The sequence below is a fragment of the Alosa alosa genome, chromosome 9 (genome assembly GCF_017589495.1).
Source record: "Alosa alosa isolate M-15738 ecotype Scorff River chromosome 9, AALO_Geno_1.1, whole genome shotgun sequence".
NCBI classification, from domain to species: domain Eukaryota; kingdom Metazoa; phylum Chordata; class Actinopteri; order Clupeiformes; family Clupeidae; genus Alosa; species Alosa alosa.
Window position 1 is genome coordinate 11,337,765 of NC_063197.1, and position 23,106 is coordinate 11,360,870.

Sequence of the window (23,106 nt, forward strand, 5' to 3'; positions counted from 1 at the left end):
CCGAGAGGGCAGGAAGGTGGGGGGGGTGCAGAGTTGGGTGGCAGGCAGGCAGTCAGCAGTCGGGAGACTTTAATAGGAAATCGTTTCTGGCGTTTCTTCCACTCGTCCAGTTGTGTAATGGTAACAAATGTGTCATGTCATACCTCATCAAAGGCACCTTTGCAGAGCTCTTTACCTCTGGACATAAAACACCTCTGTTTTCATTAAGAGGATTAAGGATGGTGATGTGCTGGGAATGAAAGGATGACTATACTCTGGCCTTTACAATCTCCCAAACCATCACCACAACATGATATTGGATACCCTCCCCATCCTGTGTGGATCACTGATTAGAGTAGATGAAACGACTGTGTAAAAGTCCGATAAGTTTTCCTCTCTGCATGTGTGACGGGGCAGTGTGTGAACAGAAGGGGTGTAGGGGGGGCGGTGGGTTTGGGCACAGGCTTTCAGCGGGTAAGCAGTGGGGTGCTTCTCTCCCTGGACAAATTACGCCGTAATCAGCTAATCTGAGACTGTGCCATGCCCCCCCCCCATCCTTTGCCACACACACACACACACACACACACACACACACAAACAGAGACTTTCTCCCTCTCTATCTTTCTTTCTGTCTCTCTCCCTCTTTCTCTCTGTCTCTCTATCTCTTGGTTTTTCTCTCTCACTCTATTTCATGTACAGACACGTACACACATACACAAACACACACACACACAACACACAACAAACAACACACACACACACACACACACTGTGTGTCCCCACCCCTGTTCGCTGCAGCGGCGATGGATTACTTTAGCCTGCTGAACCTCAGGCGGGGACAAAAGGTGGAGGAGGTGGGGGTGGGGGTAGGTGGGTGAGGGGCAGGTTTGTTATGAGGGAAATGAATATGGCCTCTGTGCCAGCGGCGTATGGATCCGGCCGGGGTTATCTAAAGGCCAGTGACTCAGGGAGAACCTTCTGGAAGAGTGCAGGCATCCGTCCATCATGCCGCTTGACTAGTTCATCTCCGGGGCCGAGCGGACTCTTAATGGATTTGCTGAGATCCCCCTCAAATCTCTTTTAACCTTTGAGGCTGCGCCGCCACGGACGTGTGACATCCGCCCTTGTGCCAGGTAGAATGACTTGTGCCGTGAAAAGGAGGCTAATGCCGCTTTTTTTGGTTTGTTTTCATTTCCCCTCGCTCCCGACTGGTGGGAGAATAATGGATTTTCCCAGTGTTTTGGAGGGGAGCCACAGAAGTGGTGTGGCAAGAGCGAGAGAGAGAGAGAGAGAGAAAGAATGAAAGAGAAAGGGAGGAAAGAGAGAAAGAGAACAGGCGGGATTTCCACCGAGGCTCGCAGCCACATTCCTAATTAAATCTGCCCATAATTGACCAGGAGTTGTCCCATTCTTGAAAGTTATAAAAGACATTATGAGGGTCCTCTCAGCAGGGAAACCCAGCCCGTTTACAAGCTGTTGGAACCATAAAAAGGCAGTCAGTTCAGGTTAGTCAATTTGACAGAGCTGCACCTGCACTGGTCTCTTGCGCTGCACTTGTGTTGTTTTGTTTTGGTGATCTTCTGGTTTGTCTCAAACTAGTTTTAAACCTTGATATAAAAGCTTCAAGGTAATTTTGATAGTAAACTAACTTGTAATGAGAAGAACTGTGCGCATTCCCTAGCGCTAGCCTTCCCATCTACTAAGAACCACCCGAAGAATCACAGATTGCTTTATTCAATTTTTCAATTCAAAATATTACACGTCTCATGGTGCTTTACACAGTGTTAAAACATTCAGAGAGAGCCCTTGAGTAACAGGGGCGTGGAAAAACTCCCTAGAGTTGGAGATACATAAAGGAAGAAACCTCGAGCAGATCCACGACTCAAGGGCCTGACTCATTTGCCTAGGGTCAGTTACAGGGCAGTAAGGTCTGTATGGTGTTTAAAGCCACCTGTGGTATATGTTACAAAGAGGTAGGATGGTTACATATCCAGTATGATAATGCATGAATCCTATTTAGTGTCAGAAAGTTCAAATAGTCCAGTGTAGGGAATTAATTGTCCATAGGGATTAGGAGTTGTCGTAGGACAAGTAGTGGGTCACTAGGCTGCGCGGGCCAGGAGTCCGGGTAAGGGGACAGCAACAGGCGATGGTAGGGCAGTCATAGGGATGGGACTTCAGGTGCCATGAGGGCCAAACACAAGGATGGCTGATGACTGGTAATGGTTTACCTCACAAGTGAGGTAAGGGGGAAGAAAGAGAGATATTGAGTGAGTTAGTATTATTATAAGTCATGATGGTTAGTATATCAGTGGTACTATATAGTGTTATACTAAAGAGAGAAAAGGCGAGAGAGAAGGGGAGAAGAGGGAGTTGAACGGCAAGACAGAGAGAAGAGGTAGGAGGGAGAGTTGAGAGAGAGAGAGGGAGGGGGAGTTCATGGCAATTGTGCAACTGTTGTTTGTATTAAACCTGTAATATTACCTTGTCAGTTGACATAGTACTTCGAAGATTATCTTTGCCGGTCTGTAAACAAATCCACATGTACTGAGTCCAGGGGGAAGGGTGCTAGCCATGAGTGGTATTTACAATATTTGTGTGAAATACAAATACTCTGCGGTTACTCTGCTATAGGGGGAGCCCAGTGGCAAAAAAAAACCCAGAAACTGCATTGGTTACCTTAAGAACTTTTTGAGTCTTTGTCTTTCTGAAGAATTTCTCATTTGTTCAATATGATGTCCTTTGTCTGTTTCCTTCTCACCTACAGATATGGACATGTCCAATGCTGGCTTCTCCGCCCCCTCGAGTCCCAACCCCGCTAAGAAAGGGAGCTCACTCAACTGGTCCTTCCCCGACAGGATCAAGTCACCGCGGACGGTGCGGAAGCTCTCCATGAAGATGAAGAAGCTTCCAGAACTCAGCCGTAAGCTTAGTGTAAAAGGGACCAGCAGCAGCAGCAACAACAACGCCAGCAGCCAATCGGAATCAAGGGCACACTCTCCGAAAACCAATGGAGGGACAGAGTCGGGTCAAGTGCCGTCCAGGGTCTCCCCGGGCGTTGGCCAATCGGGAGGGGTCTTCACCAGTGGGAACGTCATCTCCCGCTACCACCTGGACAGCAGTGTGTCCACTCAGCCCAGCAAGAAGAAGAGCAGTGGGGGCTCCAAGTCAGCCAGCAAGGGTGGCTACCTGAGCGACGGGGACTCGCCGGAACTGGTGGCCAAGTCCGGCAAGCATGGCTCCGGCACAGATGGGAAAAACGGGAAGGCCAAGGAGAGAGAGGCGAACGGGAATGGCTCTGGAGGTGGCAGCAGTGGCGGAGGAGTTGGAGGAGGAGGTGGCGGCGTCGTGGGAGGAGGCGTCAGCCCGAAGCTCCACGGTAGCGAGCTGGACATCGACGCCTTCCGGCCGTACAGCTTTGCCGAGCAGCCCAAGTGCGCCACCTACCTGTCGGGCCTGATGAGCGTGCACTTCTACGGCGCCGAGGACCTGAAGCCGCCGCGCGTGGACTCGCGCGACGTCTACTGCGCCATCCAGGTGGACTCGGTCAACAAGGCGCGCACGGCCCTCCTCACCTGCCGCACGGCCTTCCTGGACATGGACCACACGTTCAACATCGAGCTGGAGAACGCGCAGCACCTCAAGCTGGTGGTGTTCAGCTGGGAGGCGACGCCGCGGCGCCACCGCGTCTGCTGCCACGGCACGGTGGCGCTGCCCGCTCTCTTCCGCGTCACGCGCACCCACCAGCTGGCCGTGCGGCTGGAGCCGCGCGGCATGATCTACGTCAAGCTGGGCCTCATCGAGCAGTGGCAGAACTCGCTGGACGGCGTGGGTGGCGGAGTGGGGGCCGACGGCGAGCGAGAGCCCCAGGTTTTCGGCATGGAGGCCTGGAGGGTGGTCGAGAGGGAAGCGGCCGGACTCATGGTCCCGCTGCTCATCCACAAGTGCATCACGGAGATCGAGAGGAGAGGCTGCCAGGTGAGAGATCCACTCGCTGTGATCTTTTTTTGTCATTTGTAATGACAGGCTTTTCTGGTCACTGCTTTTCTGGATAAAGTTCCCTGTTGTTTTTGGTGTTAGTGTGTAAGTTTATGTCCATGTATGTGTGTTTTAGGTGTGTGTGTGTGTGTGTGTGTGTGTGTGTGTGTGTGTGTTTGTGGATTCCTGTGTGTCTGCATGACCACCTCTCTTGTGCTGAGTAAGGGGGACCCTCACTCTTGTTTGTTTAGCGCACCACCCCCACCCCTCAACCCCCCTCACCTCCACCTCCGCCCCCCCTGCTCCTCCCCTCCATGTGCCTGTCTGCAGCACCAGTGGCACTGGAGTGAGCCGGCGTCTGCCGTTCCTCCTCATTACCCTCCAGTCTGAGAGGCTCAGGCAGTAAAAGTGTCTGGCTTCTGTCCCCCAGTACCCCCCACCACCCTCCCCATGCCATAGACCCAGCCAGCCAGCCTCCTCCAGCCCCACGGTGGGCCCCCCTCTTTGGGGACATCCATCCCCCGGGGCTTTTCTCCCAGGGTCCATGGGCACAATCATTTTGCGGCGGTGGTGCGATGCCATGGGGTGATTTAATGCTTGTTACCCGGCCCCTGCCCCTGCCCTGCCCCTGCCCCACTTGTCTCAGGGCCAGGGCCCTTCTCCAGGCAGATCTATTTATCAGGGGACTGTGAGGGGTTAGACACGCCGGCATGCGCTCAGCTGGTGCCAGAGAGGCCCTGGGAGGAGAGAGGAGGAGAGAGGAGGAGAGAGGAGGAGCGAGGGGATGGAGAAAAGAAGGAGGAAGAAAAAAGAAACGCTGATTTCAGGATCTTTAGAAAGCGTGTCCTTGATGGAACAATGTTGCCTGGTCTTGTTTTGTTTTACTCTCTCTCTCTCTCTCTCTCTCTCTCTCTCTGTTTCTATCTCTCTCTCACTCTTTGAGATCTGTTTTACTTTCCCTCTGTGCTCCTCTCTCAGCATTAGGATTCCCTGCTGTCCCATGTGTTAGATTCCTCTTTTTAAAGCATTCTTTCCACATCTTCATATTTCTCTCTGTTCTATCTGGCTGCCCCCAATTTCTCCTGAACTCTCCTCTGTTGTGCTATAGTTTCTTATAGTCTGTGCTGTCCATTCCCCCATCATCTTCCTACTGAGTTCCTCTCTCTCTCTCTCTCTCTCTCTCTCTCTCTCTCTCTCTCTCTTCTTTCTCTCTCACTCTCTCTCTCTCTCTCTCTCTCTCTTTCTCTCTTTCTCTTTGTTGTTTTAGTGATGGGGGTTGCTGCTGGCCTCTGTAGGCATGTTCGCTGTGCTGGCCTGCATAGGATTCTGTGTGTGTGTGTGTGTGTGTGTGTGTGTGTGTGTGTGTTAGGGGGGATCTACGGCCGATTAGCGGGGGCATATTTAGGACGTGTCACTGAGGCATGCAGAACAGACACTCAGTATGTCTGGCCCAATAATGTTTCACAGACTCAGAGAAGGAGGCCCGTCTTTCAGAGCTGCTGCTGTCCAGGGGGGTCATGGCAGTTTCTGAACTCCACAGTGCTCTATGGGAGAGATCCCGATACTGTACATGTGTCTGTTTCAAGTTTAAACACAGAGCGCTTGAAGGGAATGCCAAACAAATTAGCTTAGGACATTTGGGGAAAATCCAAGTACCACTCTCGACTGGGTGTTACAACAGAGATGTTGTGAATGATCGCAAATGTTTTGTGACATCAAGATAGGATAACCTGCCAAAACAGGTTGGGAACCCCTACATGAACGCCATCAGTAGATAAAGAATCTCTTTTTTTGAAAGATATCACTGGCATGATGCATCATGCATGTTTCCCAACTTCTGTAAACTAGGACATCAGGTCACGGTCTTAGATGAAATTTAGGGAGATTATGGGAAGAAGCCTTAGTCATATACTTTTCTCTCCCTCATGTACGCATTTTATCATAAGTCATTTTTTTAGTTATCATTACTCATCCAGTGAGGTGATTTTGAAATGTAATGTGAGTCCCTTTGCCTTGAGTGACTCCTGGGTTAGCTTTATCCATCATGTTGCCCTGACCTGGGAGCAGCAGGAGAGGGTCAGGGATCAGAGGTCAGTATTCTTTGACCCCGATGAATTGGTGCAGGTGTTACTTCTTCATGGAGAACCATGGAGCTGGTGTGATTTGGCAGACTGCAAACCGTTGACATTCTTTCACCCTCCCCCATTCTCTCTCTCTCTCTCTCTCTCTCTCTCTCTCTCTCTCTCTCTCTCTCTCTAGTCTTTCTCTCTCCCCCTCTCTTTCTCTCCTCATCTTTCTCTCTCATATTCTCACTCCATCTCTGTCTCACGCACACATGTTCTCACATCTCTTTTTCTTTCTCCTTTCCCCCACATCTCTCTCGTCTCTCTGGGTGACTGGGCAGTGGAGGGCTTTTCAGGGACTCCTGATTCAGCACAGGAAACACTTGGATTGTTTTCTTAGCACATGTGTGCGGCAGCCATTGTTTCCCAGGCTGCTGCTGCTGTGGCTGTGGCTGCTGTGTGCTATTCAACTGTGGCATCGGCACAAGAGATGAGAGGAGATGAGAGGAGATGGGAGGAGAGAAGAGGAGAGGAGAGGAGATGGGAGGAGAGAAGAGGAGACTGTCATCAGTACAAGAGAAGAGAGGAGAGGATTGGAGAAGAGAGGAGGAATGGAGGAGAGGAGAAAAGAAGAGAGTAGAGGAGGAAGGGAGGAGATGGGAAGAGAAGAGAGGGGAGGGAAAGTGATGAGAGAAGAGAAGAAGAGAGGAGAGGAGAAGTGAGGGGAGGTGAGGACAGGACAGGAGCCTCCAGGCAAAGCCCCATACCATCTGCTACTGTTTCAAGCCCTCAAAAACAGAAACGTTATTCCCCCTCAGAGGAAACAGCCTTGTCAGCAATGTTTGCTCACTCTGTGAAAAAAAAAAAAAATAAAACCTAAACCTCTGTAAAGTTCTTTTTAAACATTTATTTTCTAAAGATTGTGTATTATCTCTTTTTAATTGATTTTGTTTTGCTGACTGTCAGGTTGAGGTATTCGGGAGACTCCCAGCACAGATTATGGGTTGTGACTGTGGCCAGTTTCTCAGTTGGTGGAATGTTTGCTTTTTCACCGGAGGAATTTGACCTGATCTGAACACCAACGTTTGTGTAGTTATATATTTGTCACTCCCTGAAAACTCTCACTGTAAGGGGCTCAACAGTGAGGCAGCTGCAGATCACACACACCATGCGACCTCGCTTTCGGATCACAGATAGTCTTTTTTCAAGGTTGAAAATGCATGTACATACTCTCTCTCTCTCTCTCTCTCTCCCTCTCTCTCTCTCTCTCTCTCTCTCTCTCTCTCTCTCTCTCTCTCTCTCTCTCTCTCTCTCTCTTACTCACACACACACACACACACACACCGTCCCACTCTGAGAGAGTAGTCAGGGCCTCTGGTCTCTGGAGTTTGCTGGAGTTCTGTGTGGCTGATTCAGGGCCCTGATGTGTGCAGAGGGAGCACTGGGCTGTGCCCTGAGGCATGAACATCGATAAACACAGGAGAGGGCCCTCTGGGAACGGCCCAGCGCACACACACACACACACACACACACACACACACACACACACACACACACACACACACACACACACTCACACACATATGGAATTGCGTACACACACACACGCACACTCAAGCCACATGCACATATTGGCCTTGATACATAAACACACCCAAGATCCACAAATCCCTCCTCCACACTCACACACACACACACACACACACATGCAGACCCAAATACAAATACACACATGCTAAACCGACTGCATGTACATACATAGCCCCTGGGTTGCCCAAAGTATGTGGGACAAGCCGCTAACATTCCTTTCTATTTTTGCTGGTTGGTGTTGGGAAACCTTAACTTATTAGCCTCGTAGTAGTACACTGTGTCTCCCTTTTACACGAAGAGACCAGTACATGACTAGTGTATTTTCTGAATGAATGTGTGTGTGTGTGTTTGTTATGTAAAGGGACCATATTTATACCCTCAAGCCTGCTTTTGTTTTGCAACACACAGAGGTGCTGGCGGAGGCCCGTGCCACCCACCTGTTGTTCCGTGGCGTTAGTGCCCTTTGGCCACTTCCCAGTGCCAGGTGTACCCACATCCACCCCCTGGCACTGTGGACACACACAGCACAGAGCTGTTTACGTAAAGAACTCATGACTGGGAGCGAAAAAGTAGCCCCCTCTCGCAAACAGCTGACCAAGTACACTTGTGAAATGTCCGGTTCTTTTCTTTCGTTGCTGGAGAAACAGGGCCACCCGCTCCGCACCCGACATTGACACCCGCTCATTTTTTTAGGAAGGAATGTATGCATGTTATCATAATGTGCGCAGGCTTGAAATTCAGTCCATGACCTTGGTGTTGTTTGATGATCACGCTTGTTCAGTTGGCCTACTGCCAGCAGCCATCATGCAGGCTACCTTGGTAGTAAAGGGAACAGGATGTTCCCTTTCATGTGTGTGTGACATACTGAAGCCATTCTGCAATATGTCCTTGTTTACTCTGTGATAATGTTGATGTGTCTGTGATGTTTGCCTGTTTGTTTTAAATTAATTAATTTGTGTGTGTGTGTGTGTGTGTGTGTGTGTGTGTGTGTGTGTGTGTGTGTGTGTTCAGGTGGTGGGCCTGTACCGTCTTTGTGGCTCGGCGGCCGTGAAGAAGGAGCTGCGTGAGGCATTTGAGAGGGACAGCTACAGCGTGGAGCTCTCGGAGAGCGCCTACCCAGACGTCAACGTCATCACAGGTACATACATCTGACACACACACACACACACACACACACACACACACACAAAAACACACCCACTCACACACATACGTACATACATACTAGGGCTGTGCAATCAATCAAATTTTTATTTCGATCTCTATGTTGGCTCCAAACGATCACAAAAACTGAATAATCGAGGAAAAACGATTATTTTGCCACAAATAGTGTTTTCGGAAAGAAATACAATTTCAACTCATACGGCACACTGATTCACGCAGCTACTTTAAGCCCCGCACTCAACACGCCCCTCCCCTGTGTGTACAGACCACTCAAGCAGTTTTGGGTTGTGTGTGTGTGTGTGTGCGTGCTCATGCAATCGGTTCACTAATAGGTAGCATAAAGAACCACGCCGAAATGAAGAATCGTTAATCGTTATTAGTGATTTCAATTTTGACCAAAATAATTGTGATTTGGAATTGTGAACTGGCTCATGTTAAAGGAGCACAACACACACCACATACTTGATAGTACTTGATACTTACCTGGCAGGGGTGATACAATGATCAAGAAGGTTGTTTGCCCAGGGCGAGGCTCGGCCATTGCACATCCGGTCGTGCTGACCCCTGCGAATTCCTCAAATGTGGGAATCTCGACTGCACAATTTCTGGTGGGGCAGCCGTGGCCCACTGGTTAGCACTCTGGACTTGTAACCGGAGGGTTGCCGGTTTGAGCCCCGACCAGTGGGCCGCGGCTGAAGTGCCCTTGAGCAAGGCACCTAACCCCTCACTGCTCCCCGAGCGCCACCGTTGAAGCAGGCAGCTCACTGCGCCGGGATTAGTGTGTGCTTCACCTCACTGTGTGTTCACTGTGTGCTGTATGTGTTTCACTAATTCACCGATTGGGTTAAATGCAGAGACCAACAATTTCCCTCACGGGATCAAAAAGTGTATATATACTTATACTTATACTTATACATGATACAAGCGCAAACATGCTGACACACATGCACACTCTCTCTCTCTCTCAAAAGTATATATACTTATACTTATACATGATACAAGCGCAAACATGCTCACACACACACACACACACATCCTGGCTAATGACAAACAAGTGCAAAACATACCCACACACCACACACCGCATGATACAAGTACAAACAGACAAAAATGCACACTCATCACCATCACTCACACAGAGTGAAACGTGCTTTGAATACCAAAGACACTACTTTTTGTGTATGTGTAGTAGTAGAAGTACAGCTGTGTGTGTGTGTGTGTTTGTGTGTGTGTGTGTGTGTGTGTAATGTGTTGTGCTCAGTATTCTGAATGGCGAGTAACCCTAAAAGCATCCTTTTGAAATACCAGCCTGTGCTCGTTATAGAAACAATGCACTTCCTCTGTCCACCTCAGGGTGCCCGCTGACCTGAATGTTACATGTGCGTTAAATGCTTACTGTCCTTCTATTAAAACTCTTTTCAGTGACCGTCCGCTGTCCTTCTTTCTGAATCACTCCTCTTCCGTTACCCAGGCTCATCCAGGCGACTAATGCCTGGGTCTGTGGGCCTGGACAGTACGTGCCCCAGTCCCACTGCTCCGGATGGCCTTTGTGTGGGGCGAGCACGGCCGTCCTCTGGAGCTCACCTAAATAGCTTTGTCCAGCTGGTGCTATCTGCATTGAATCTCAGCCATGGCTGGAGGGGAAGAGTGTTCCCTCTCTCTCTCGCTTTGCCTGTCTCCCTCTCTCTCTTTCTCTCAACGTCCCCCCTCCCACACACACGCGCACACACACACACACACCACACACACACCACACACCACACACACTGTTGGGTCGAGCTGGGTTTGGATGTGGGTCAATCTTTTCAGCCAGGTTCAGGCAAGCATACACCACACCCCCACCCCCTCCCCACCCTGGTCCCCAGCCTCAATTGCCCTTTGACCTCTCTAGGTCACCTGAGTGCAACTCGCCTAACTTACTAGGAGGATGGCTTTCATATCGGAGAGATGGAGAAAGAGAGAGAGAGAAAATGAGGGAGAAAGAGAGAGAGAGAGAGAGAGAGAAAAAAAGAACACAGGAATGCGAGAGGGAAAGAGAAACCTCAGTCCCTTTACCCTGGCGTGTTATTCTTTGACTTGGGCCAAAGTGCACTGATTTTTATCGGCAGTGTGTGTGTGTGTGTGTGTGTGTGTGTGTGTGTGTGTGTGTGTGTGGAGGGGAGGGGGTTGGCATACCAGACAGGGTCAGGGCGCAGAGGGAGTGGAGTGTTTTCAGCCGTATGTCATAGTCACTTTACACCGGCCTACTTTGCTCCGTCTGGTTCGCTTGGACAGGTGTGCCGCAGACACCAACTCAAAAGCCCACCTCACTGACACACAAGGCGAACAGATCAGCCATGATCCGCCAGCTTACCCCATTAGGCATGTCTGTGCTTTGAGAGAGAGGAGAGAGAGAGAGAGAGAGAGAGAGAGAGAGAGGAGAAACAAAATATGAAGAAGTTCTGTGCATACTTTGCCCTCCTCCCATCTTCCTTCTCTTTCTTTCTCCTTCTCTCCCTCTTCAATTCTCTCTTTCCATCTCTACCGCAGAGGAAGAGAGAGGAGAGTGGAGTGGAGTGGACAGGAGAGTGGCCGAGGCCCCGTGTTGGTTTTGGGAGGAGGCCCACAGTGCCCGTCTGGTATCATGACTGCTTTGATCCGGATGAATTTGCATGTCAGGCTAAAGGCCGGCTGTGAACAGTCGAGCGGGCCAGAATAAAACGGTCGGGGAGCGGCGGCCTAGCGAACTAGCACAGCGCAGTGGCCAGTGTTGTTGGTTTTTGCATGCCGCCGCAATCTGCTCCGTCGAGCGTGTGGGCATTGCAGATGGGCTGGGGTGAGGTGTGTGTGCGTGCGTGCGTGCGTGCGTGTGTGTGTGTGTGTGTGTGTGTGTGTGTGTGTGTGTGTGTAGGGAGGGGGTATGGGGCGTAGGGGGACCTGTAGAGAGAGAGGCCAGAGGCTGAGTTGGGAGAGAGGGTTTGGTGTTGCAGGGATGGGTGTGGAGGAGAAGGACTGGTCAGTGTGTGTATAAGCAAAGTAGCAAACACAATCAGGGACTGTGAAGGGGTGTGTGTGTGTGTTGGGCGGGGGTGATTTTTGGTGGTGCTATAATGGGTGGGTGGAGAATAGTGACGTGTGTATAGAGAAAGAAACAAACACAATCTGAGTGGTGTGTGTGTGTGGTTGGGGCACGCTAATCAGAGAGTTGGGCTAATTTTGTGTGTGTGTGTGTGTGTGTGTGTGTGTGTGTGTGTGTGTGTGTGTGTGTGTGTGTGTGTGTGTAGATGAGCTAAAAGGACCTGTCTATCACAGGGCTAATTTGAAAAGCAGAGGTAGTGACATGGATTAACCCTGCCGGAGTTCAGGCCAAAAGAGTCACAGTTTGTGAAACATGTGCCATGTGTGCCCTTTTCACTCTCCTCTCCTCTTCCTGCTCCCTCGCTTTCTCCTCCTCCTTTTTCTTCCCTTTCTTTCTGTCATGGCTGAGGCTTCAGGGTGGATGGTGTTACTACTAGAAAAGAGTCCATTTGATCCGGGCGCTGTCAGCACCAGAAAATGAGTGGAGCAGACTGTTTATTGGACTCTTATCTACATGGTAGCCCAAAGTCTAGTTGGGGACTTGGCGCCAAATTCAGAGTGCGCTGTGTGCAATGTGAGATGGCCTTGTGAAAACAAACTGTAAGGTGTGTCAGGGAATAAGTGCTGTGAGTTTTCTGTGTGTGTGTGTGTGTGTGTGTGTTTAAGTGAGCAAGAGATAGACAGAGAGACATGAGTGCGTTTGTGTGTGTACGTCCATGTCTGGAAGCAGTAATGAGTTTAATGTTGTGTAGATATCTGTGTTGACCTAGGCTCACCTTCTAATTCAATCAGCCACTAAGTAGCTGAGGCACTGTGGTTAGTTCACTTCTCACTCTCCCTCCCTCCCTTTCTCTTGATCACACTATCTGTATTGTTCTCAACTATTTCTCTTGCTGTCTCTCACTCACACTGATGGCTTTCTGTCCTGTGAGAGACTAGTGAGGAGAAGTGGTTGGCATATTGGTTGTGTGTGTGCGTGTGTGTGCATGTGTATCTGTGTGTGTGTGTGTGTCTGTGTCTGTGTGGTGCCTGAAGCTCAGCATGACGGCGAGAGAAGCACAGATGGAGGGTTGAAGGAGGCTGCCACTCTATAAGGCAGCCTCATCTCTTCCTACGTCACGGTAGACACACACACACACAGACACACACACACACACTCAAGACACTGGCCCCATCTGCTTTCGGGACTTGCTCCTTTTAATAACCTTTGACCTCTTAAATCATCAACAACAACAAACACAGCCTCAGTAGGCCTTTGTGATAATCCACTGCCACCAAAGCAATGGAGTAGTAGTGGTGGACTCGTCCATTCCTCTCCTGTGCTGTGTGGGGTTCTGCTGGGCGGGGGAGCGCTGAGTGCTGGGCTGGGCCGCGTTTAGACCCGTCCGTGTTTTCTCTGCCTGGTGTGGTGTGGTGTGGTGTGGTGTGCGGTGTGGTGTGGGCCGAGCAGATGCAGTGGTGGAGAACTGAGAGACTCAAAGTGGGCTTTGGAAGGAGGCCAACCCCGCAAGCAGCCTCAGCGCTACCTTCAAAAAGAGCACTTTCTTCTCTTCCGCCATCTCTCTCTTTTGCTTCCCCCTCTTTCATGCCCATAATTTTCTCTTTTCTCTGTTTTTTTTTCACTCCTTCACTCTCCTCACCAATCTCTCTTTCTTTCTCTCTCTCTCTCTCACACACACACACACTCTCTCTCTCTCCCGGTCACCTTCCTCTATTCTGGTAGAGGAATATTTTCACAAGGAAGGTGTTGAGAGTCAGCTAGTTGGTTGGGAGGGGTTTAGGCTAGGTTATTAGCTTGCGGCTGCGTTTGCTGATGCCACATCCTGCACTCCCTCTCTCTCTCCCTCTCTCTCTCTCTCTCTCTCTCTCTCTCTCTCTCTCTCTCTCTCTCTCTCTCTCTCGCTCTCTCTCTTTCTTCCCTCTCCACTGAGTCAGCCTATGACCCCCACCCCTCCCAGCCACCCTTGCCCTGTAAAGACATGGAAAGTCATTAACAAGTGCCCCCTTTGTTGCCGAACAAACACAGATGGTATTTGGCTCACGCATGGGGGATTAACTGAACCCTGGGCTGGCCAGGAGGCGCCCCTGGACACAAAGAGGGCCCGGGGCTGTGTGTGGGTGTTGGGGGAGCAGGCCCCTGGCCTGTCCTGTCCTGGACCCCTCCCTGGCCAGCTCAGCTATGTTAGCCCATGATGAGTTTCTCCCTTCAATGAAATGTCAGACTTCAGTATATTATAGGGAGCAGGTCTCCAAAGGGTTTCTAGGTTTCCAAAATGGTGAGGAGTGGAAGAGGATGTGGTGTTTTTTTGGAGCATCATGGGATTTGTAGGACCTCTTTCCCTGTGTGTGTGTGTGTGTGTGTGTGTGTGTGTGTGTGTGTGTGTGTGTGTGTGTGTGTGTGTGTGTGTGTGTGTGTGTTTGTATCAGATTAGGTTTTAACTACAGTTTCCATCCTTTGAACAGTGGTATCCATTTTTTGGGTCAGTATATATGTGAAAAAAAATAACCTTATGTGTTTTCAACGCAGAAATCAAAATCTAGTTATGTTGTAACATTTGTGTAACATTTGAAGTTACGTTTTGTGTGTGTGTGTGTGTGTGTGTATATATGCGTGTCTGTTGTGGTTGAGACATGTTGGACATGTTGTGAAAACACCAATAGCACCTGCGTGAAAGACCATCTGTTTTACCCTGACCTTGCCTTTATGGGAGAGCTTTGCGGGTATGTGTGTGTGTGTGTGTGTGTGTGTGTGTGTGTGTGTGTGTGTGTGTGTGTGTCTGTATCTGTGTGTATGTTTGTGTGTTTGTGCGCTTGTGTGTATGTGCGTACACGAGTGTGTACGTGAGTGGCAGCATTGTGGTCATGCAGGACAATAGGGGTTAAGGTACTCGTCCACCAGAGTAAACAGGCGCTGAGTCATTGGCGGCTAATGATTTACCTACGCCGAGGGGCTGCCACTCTCCTCTCTCTCGCCTCACTGCCGCCCACTTCACACCCGCCAGCGCAGGGTTAGGCAGGGGGAGCACACAGGGTGTGTGTGTGTGTGTGTGTGTGTGTGTGTGTTAAATATGCCAAAGATGGGAGTCATCTAGGGTGTGTATGTTTGTGTTACCATTTCACACTCCTTTTCAAATTGGATCCACTTTTATTTTTAACTAGAGAATTCATCCAGAGTCTAAGTCTGTCCTTTCACCCACACACCTCTCTGCTGACAGTAAACTGAAGAAAACGCTTGGTCATCACTGGACAACAGGCCTCACCCTATTGTCCTGTTTTATCATGCTACTTCTGGTGGAATCATTTTGTTAATGGTTAATCTTTCTTTGTTGTTGTCCATTCTCTCCGTACACCATTATCATAAAAGTTGATCTGGACTAGACTAATAAAATGATAAAATGTGATAAAATGTGCTTGTTTAATAAGAAATGTGACACCACTCATGTTTCTCACTACCCTGGAGACTCAATTTGAATTTTCTCTGCGAGACACTCTGGCAATGAGTAATGGTGCACGGTACTTTTGCCACTTGTATCGCGGGGAGCCAATCACATCTGTGTATTTGATATAGGCGGGCCAGAGGCGAGCTAAACAGATGACCGTCGTAGTGTTATCCAATTGCATCGAAGTCCGGAATCAGTCAGTAAACGTTGGTCGTATTGTGTTATCCAGTTGCGTACAGTGAGATTTTCAAATGCACTCTTGGTGCCGCCCCTCGAGTTGGGCCATTACATTATTCGTGGCCAGACCTTTAATCTTTCTAGATTACCAGGGTCTGGAATCTCCAGGCTAGTTTCTCACATGACAGCACAGCACTCATGTCTTCTTTGACTAAAATGTAACATGGGAAAAGGTGCGCATAGACAAAGCATAGACTTTCACAGCTGTTGAGAGGAAAGGCAGATTGTCAGTGTTAAACCGCGAACCCTTGGAGAGCTTCATCTCTAGAGCAGGTCAAAACCGCTCGAAATTCCCCCGTCTCTCCCGAGGCGCTCTGCTATTTTGACTACACAAGAGACGAGAGAACAGCTGCACTGTTTGTCTCGAAGTTGAGAAAGAGAGAGAAAGAAACTCAACCGCACTGTACATCAGCAAAACAGTCTCCCCTAGCACAACCACCCCCCCAATTCCACCTCTCTCCAACTCCACCGCCACCACCTGTCTGATCCCGACTCTTTCTCGTACCTGCTGGTGTGTTCTCCATCAACACTCTCAGAGAGAGTAAATACACCCCCTCCCTCCCTCCCCCGGCCGGTCTCTCCTCCCCACAGGGTTTTTTTTCCTCTGCCCATATGTTTTCATGAGGGCCTGACGAGCACAAAGCCAGAACACTCTAGTCTGTCATTGTGGCTCTTTCTCTCCCTACCAAGAGCAGGCAGACCACTGCTCAGCATTCTCTCCACATAGGGTGTGTGTGTGTGTGTGTGTGTGTGTGTGCGCGTGTGTTTCTGTGTCTGTGTGCCTTAGGGGAATGTGCACTGGAGGAGATGGGGGTGGATAATTGACACAGCAGAGATGTTTGGATATATGTTTTTGTGTGTGTGTGCGTTCTGTGTGTACACCTGTGTGTGTGTGTGTGTTTGTGCCCCCTCGGGGTGGATGGAAGATGGGGGGAGGCAGTGGCGTGCGGGCTGGCTGGCTTGTTGGTTGGCTGGCTGGTGGAATGCGAGCTGAGCAGCGTGCCGGGCCGGCTGGCTGCGCCGGGGCGTGTTGGGTCTTGTGCCGCCCTGCACCGCGCTGCGCTGCTCCGCCGGAGCCCCAGCCTGCTGGAGCAGAAAATGAGGCTGGAGGAGGAGAGGAGAGGAGAGGAACACAACAACAGCAGGAACAGCAGGGACAGCAGGGACAGCAGGAACAGCAGGGACAGCAGGGACAGCAGGAACAGCAGGAACAGGAACACAAGCAGCAGACTGATCCGGCGGCAGACGCCGGAAAAACAGGGGGGCAAGCCACAGGGGCGCAGAGCAGGCGGAGATACTACACACACGCACGCACACACACACACACTCACACGTATTACACATACACACACACACAGTAAATGAATACACTGAAAGGAAAGGGAAAACACTTTTAAGTCACACAGTCATGCATGCAACATGAGGGTACTTGTGACGGTGTTTACAAAATATTTTAATATTTAAGAGACCCTTGACAGTGTTATGACACAGCTCAAGGGTTTATCTTTAAGTTTAAAGGTGCCATGTGTAAGAATTGAGGTAAAGATATCCAAAAAATGAACTACACACATCAAAAGAATGAGAAGAAATAAGGGTGATGATGTCATTAAAAAAATGACAAGGTATAGTGCTGCAGAGATATCAACCTGAATTAGCATGCTAAATTACTAGCCACAGCCCGACAGATGTCATAATACCAGTTTCGGCCATGGGAGACGGTATGCGGGCAACATAACCGCCAGCCAAACTGCAATACACGTTTCTCGGTTGTTACTCTAGGGTAGACCAACTCACTTTCTGGAGGTATACTGCCCCCATCTTTTATGGAATGTGGAGTATGAATTGATTTTTTGGCGGACATTACACATGGCACCTTTAAGATCATGTAAGTATTCAACATTAGGCTCTTTTATTTTCTTGTCAGATATAGCAAGAGGCTCTGGGCTAAAGCAACGTGAGGGGAAAGGGAGGCACGGGCCTACTCAAGGGACAGGTGCTGAAGAGATGAAGACCTGCTTCACGCCTTTCATTTAATTCCCATTGGCCTTTATTATAGGTACACCTCTTCTGAATGGCAGCCCTAATCCCGGGCTAATTTTCAATCTGCTCTTCTTTTCACTTCTCGGCCGAAGCTATAGAGCCTTGAGATTATGCAGGAGAGAGGGGTGGGGGGTGGGCAACCCTAGGAATAGACGAAGCCCCACTTAGTTAATGACTGCCTTGCCCTCTCTTGGGAAGGGCAAGGCAGCAGATTAAAAAGAGGACCCTTGTTTTCGCTTCCCTCCGGCGTGTGTAGAGAAGAACGGCCCATGGCATGCCAATGCCATCTATGCATCTCCATGGCAGTAAATAACCTCTTGATCATTAAATGTGTCCTTTCTTCTTTTTCCTGTAACACTATCGCGCAGCACAGCACGGATGCACTTCCTAAGTCAAAGGTCGCCATTTGACCAGTTTAGCCGTCCCCTCTTGGAGCCAGTTAATCGGGAACCTTATTTACAAGCTGGACGGCGCTTAAAGGACCTGCCCGCTCTGCTCTCCAGCTGTGTCCTGCGCTTTCATGTGGCCTGTCTGTAAATTTAGCTTTGGCCTGACATATCTAGTCTCTCTCTCTCTCTGTGTTTGTGTGTGTGTGTGTGTGTGTTTGTGAGGAGCACAGATAGATAGCCAGTTTGAAGGAGTCTCTTGTCACAGAGTAGCTGAGAGCTTATCTTGTTGTGGTGGGGATTGGCTGGGGCATTGGTATTGGTGGTATTGGTGGTATTGGTGGTGTTGGGTAGCTAAAAGGCCACTCTCTGAAAGGCCCATGCTGCTATTTATACCCACAAACAAGAGCCCGCTCAAAACTCTGATTCTGCGCCAAGTTTCTTTTCTTTTTCTTCCCCTTCTCTTCTCTTCTCTTTTTCTGGTTAATTATTTGTCTTTTTTTCTTTTTCTTTTTTCTTTTCTCCTCTAAACCCGCCCCTCCTTTAGCCGCCTGAAAAGGAGGACATGCTTGCAATTTTTCTGCGGCTTAGTGGAAATAAATAGTGTGGGTTTCAGATTTGGCTGACTCTTTGTCTGTGCTCACACAGCACCGGCGTCCCAGGTGTGAAAGAGGCCTGTCGCTCCGAAAGGCGAAAAATGACCGCCCCGCCACCCCCGCCATTCTCAGAGTCCCAACGCCCCTCCCGTCCCCTGTGCCAGGCCGGGCCAAATTCCGCTCAGGCATCTCACTAGGCAGCTATAAAACCCCCGCCGCCACAACAATAGGCCCCACAGCGGCAGCCAACGGTGCTTGCCAGGTCACAATCTTTAAAAAAAAAAAAAATAGAAAAGAAAGGAAAGGAAGACAATGAAAACCAACATGTCGACAGGGAGAGGACGGAGAGAAAGAGAGAGAGAGGAAGAGAGGTAGAGAGAGAAGAAAAAACCCTTGGTGAAAGCTCAGTAATAGCTTTCCATAAAGATTATACCCTAAGTGATTTGTTGGGTATTTAAGCTGTCTGAGAAGCATGAGAGAGACACAGCTCGCTTAGCTGATCTGGGGACTGTGGACTCCGGCTGTGCCCTTGCGTGGAGCACTTGTTGTGTTTCTGTAGCCTCCTTCTGACACGTTCACCGCCGCTGGCTGCCATCTCATCCTCTGAGCTCTTGTTATGATCAGCGGACGAGCCAGTAAGCGAACAAGGGGTTTTCCTAACACCTGTATTCATCTCTCTCTCTCCCTCTCTCTCCTTCTCTTCCTCTCTTCCCCCTCTCTCTCTCTCTCTCCAGGTGTGCTTAAGGACTACCTGCGAGAGCTGCCCTACCCCCTCATCACTAAGCAGCTGTATGAGGCTGTCCTAGATTCCATGGCCAGGCGGCCGCTGCGGATCGGCGCCGGTGGCTGCGAGAACGACCAGGCCGACACAGAGCACACCGTCGGGCTCCTGGACATCCTGCCCGAGGTCGAGAAGGTACGGTGCAGCACTGCTGTGACCAAGGCTGCAGTGAGGACAGTCACGAAATCGTAAAAACAGTTTAAACTAAGCAACAGTTTAAGGAACAATCTGACAAAGTGACCCAGTTCCTCTCCCCATAAAAGAGTGATATGGGAGCAAGGTATATGAAACCAGAGGAAAGTGAAATGGAGTGAAAAGTGAGTGAAAAATGGAGTGAAAAGTGAAAAGTTTCTCACACATAAATGTAGTAATATTTTGTATGTACAGTTAGGGAATATAAACTAAGAATCAAACCACTGGTGCTTTAATTTGGTTACTGTCATTACTGAAATACTGACTTATACTTAACTAACCAGAAAGTATGGTTCATTGAGAGGCCAGCTTCTGAACTACCTCAGCTTTTGCTCCCATGCAGCTGTCTAAACGGTGAACACCATTGTACATTGCACACCATTGCACAGCCCATCTCCTTGTACACAGGGCTGGGAGACGGTCCATCATTCAGGCCTCGAGAGCAGGACAGTCTCAGTGCTGGACAAGCTCATAGGCTTCTGTCCTGCCTGCCCCAGTGGCTTATTTGAAATGGCATTCAATCTGAAACCTCAGGCTACATATTTGCATGTCCTTTCTGACATGCGTCATCATGAATACATCTTTATTTGGCAGTAGCAGCACTAGCTTCACTAGAGCTGTAATGGGAGGTGTGCTGAAATAGTTGGCCGTGCGCTTGCCAGGCACCTGAGGCATTTTCGACCGCATCCAAATAGAGAGATGCAAATGTCTTCTCATACCACACTTGCTCACACCTGCATTCATTCACCATGTTGTAAAGATGGGTGCTGAATTACCTGTAACCAGCAGCAAGCAACCAAACATATGTAGGGCACAACGACAAATGAATAGCAACTAATGATAGCCAGGATACAAATATATCTGTTGTGAAGTGAGGGGGTCATCTTTCATGTTCCTGTGATCTCATGCCCGGTTCGTGTGTCCTGCTTCCTTTGTCAGGTGACACTGCGGAAGCTTCTGGATCACCTGAAGCTGGTGGCCTCGCACCACGAGGTTAACAAGATGACATGCCAGAACCTGGCCGTATGCTTCGGTCCGGTGCTGCTGAGCCAGCGGCAGGACGCCTCGTGCCACAGCAACCGCGTCTTCATCGACTCGGAGGAGCTGGCCAGCGCTCTGCACTTCAAGAAGCACATAGAGGTCCTGCACTACCTCCTCCAACTCTGGCCAGGTATGATCGGTCACTGCCTGCCGAATGATGCCAGACAGCCGCCAGGCTTTTGAAACCATGACCATGTGTGCATGTAGTAAGAGGCCTGTACTTACTAAGAATCTAGACTATTAAAGGTTCTAGAGCCTGATGTTGTTCCTCTGTGCACAATCGAGATGAGTTAGGGTCCTGGAGTCTGATTTTGGTCATGTATTAAGCTGATTAAGCTGATGTGTCAGATCCCATCATCTCTTACATCTGTAAGAATGAGAAGAATCTGTCATTTGTCATGACCACAATATTGATGATATATTGATGATATGTTAACATATGTGTCGCAACATGGGCAGCTCACAGGTAGAGAACAAGCATGACTGTAGGCAGAGTGGAAAGTGTGGGCGAGGAAAAAGAGGTCATTGATGATGATGGTCAGGATTAAGTTTGACTTTTTTGGATCAATGCTTGTGTCTGCATGGCTCTCGCGACTGTAAGCTGATGTAACTTGTGGCCAAGAAGTCTATACCGCTCATCTCTACTGTGGACGCCCATAGAGCCACTGGGCCTGTGAAAACAAGAACAGATGGAAAGGCAGAGAGAGGCCTGTGCTCAACTATTAAGATGAACTAGGGTCTGGAGCCTGATTTAGTTCCTCTGTGTAACCTTGCTAGATACCGTCATTCCCGGACTATTAACCCAAGGTTTATTCATTGATTTTGCAAAAACATGGAAGTACCAGTATATTTATTTTCTTCATACTTTTTTCTTATTAAGTTACGATCTGATTCTGATTCCTTATAAAATGATGTTTGATCACTTGGGGTTAGAGACACTAGGGCGATTAATACATACAAAATGTTTTTCATTAAAAAACTGTCCTGCATTTTAAACAGGATGTGGCTAATACTCAGGGAATTACAGTGATTTTGTTCATGTATTTAGTTGGACAGTACCATTCAACACTATCTACTTGGCTACAAGTCACAGCAGCTTACAGTTGAGAGCCATGCAAACACCAACATGCAGATCCATTGAACAGCGAGTTAAACTGAACAGCTGCCCCTGCTGGCATGGTTTGTGTATTGGAACTCTTTCCTCTCCCTGTTGGTTTTGCCGACGGTCTGGGACAGATTTCCTCTGGTTTCTGGCGCTTAATCCTCTTCCAGACGCGACTTCTGAGGACTTGTGATGGGGGCTTTGATCTGGGAGGTTTCTCTGGCTGGTAATCAGAGCAGATAGCCATTTTGTGTCCATATGTTACGCTCCTAGATTAAATACCACTGCCACCAGTGGTCTGTGGTCACTCTGCTGGAGCGCAAATGTAAACCAAAGCCTCTTCGGAGGTGGAGCCATTTTTCATAAATACCCATGCTGGTTCTGGTGGTGGGGTGTGTGTATCTGGTATCTGGTGGGGATGGGGGTGAGCCACACGGAGCTGTGTCCTTGTCTCTGCGCTTGATGGGCGATCGTTTGTCTCTTCGGGCCCTAACTGTTCCCACCACACAACAGCTGGTGGCCATGGTGCTTTTTTGTGGGCAGCGTGTGTTCCGGAGCCAGTGGCCGAGAGCTGAGGATGGAGGAGCCTTTGAGTGTAGGGTTGCACTGGTGGACGGGGCGGGTGGCCGTGTGCGTGCCGATGGACAGACTGCACCCTGCTGCATTGTTGTGGGAATTCTCTGGATGGGGTGGAGGAAAGTCCTTGGGGGGTGGACGGCAAGCGGACGGGACCGGTCGGTGGTTTGAGACGCAAATGTGTGGATTTCTGAAAATAGGTTTTCCGTAAAAACTCTCCCAACATAGCCCACATTTCAATGTAACCTCCTTTACATACATACATAGTGCACTATAGAGTGAATAACCACAACATGTGACTTACCCAGTAGTGCACTACAGTATGTAGTGAATGAGTGGACATTCCGAATGCAGGCATAGTTTATTTGAGTGTCTCCTCCCTTCTTCCTGTGGATAACAGGCATGTGTTTACTATAATTCAAGTGAAGCATTCGATAGGATCTGATTAGTTCTGGTATTCTAGTCTGCACCCCGCTGCAGTGCATGCAGAGTCATGTCCATGCCTCCCGTCTGACCTTTCATATCCGGCACGCACATAGCCTCTTCTTTTTTTTTTTTCACGCTTCGCCTCCACCCCTCCAACTCTCTGGCAGGGCGTTCTTGGAGGTACCGTAACCTTGACCCACCTGAAATGTAACACTTTTCACCGCGACAACCCAATATTTAAGTCTCCCTCTGGTGCCGTCTGCATGTCTATTTTGTGCAGGGCTGAGGTGTAATAGGCAGTGTCTGAAATTAAAGACATTCCTGGCTTAACCTTAGCCCTCGGCCTATTTCACAAGCCATCTCTGCGTGTTTTCTCCCTTTTTGTGCAAGGACCCCTCCTTTCATTGCAGAAGTGTGTGTGTGTGTGTGTCTGTGTGTGTGTGTGTGTGTGTGTGTGT

General features: G+C 49.4%; 1 protein-coding gene and 1 pseudogene across 2 annotated transcripts in view; both read left to right on the top strand.

Moving 5' to 3' along the window:
* syde2 (synapse defective 1, Rho GTPase, homolog 2 (C. elegans)) overlaps window positions 1-23,106 on the top strand; it is a 44,253-nt gene that overhangs the window by 15,880 nt on the left and 5,267 nt on the right. For both annotated transcript variants that reach the window (XM_048252382.1, XM_048252383.1), the window contains exons 3-6: window positions 2,747-3,957; window positions 8,622-8,748; window positions 19,265-19,446; window positions 20,443-20,674. In XM_048252382.1, the coding sequence (XP_048108339.1) occupies window positions 2,747-3,957; window positions 8,622-8,748; window positions 19,265-19,446; window positions 20,443-20,674 (1,752 nt within the window). The remainder of the gene's footprint in view (window positions 1-2,746; window positions 3,958-8,621; window positions 8,749-19,264; window positions 19,447-20,442; window positions 20,675-23,106) is intronic.
* Window positions 9,250-9,403, top strand: LOC125301308 (annotated as a pseudogene).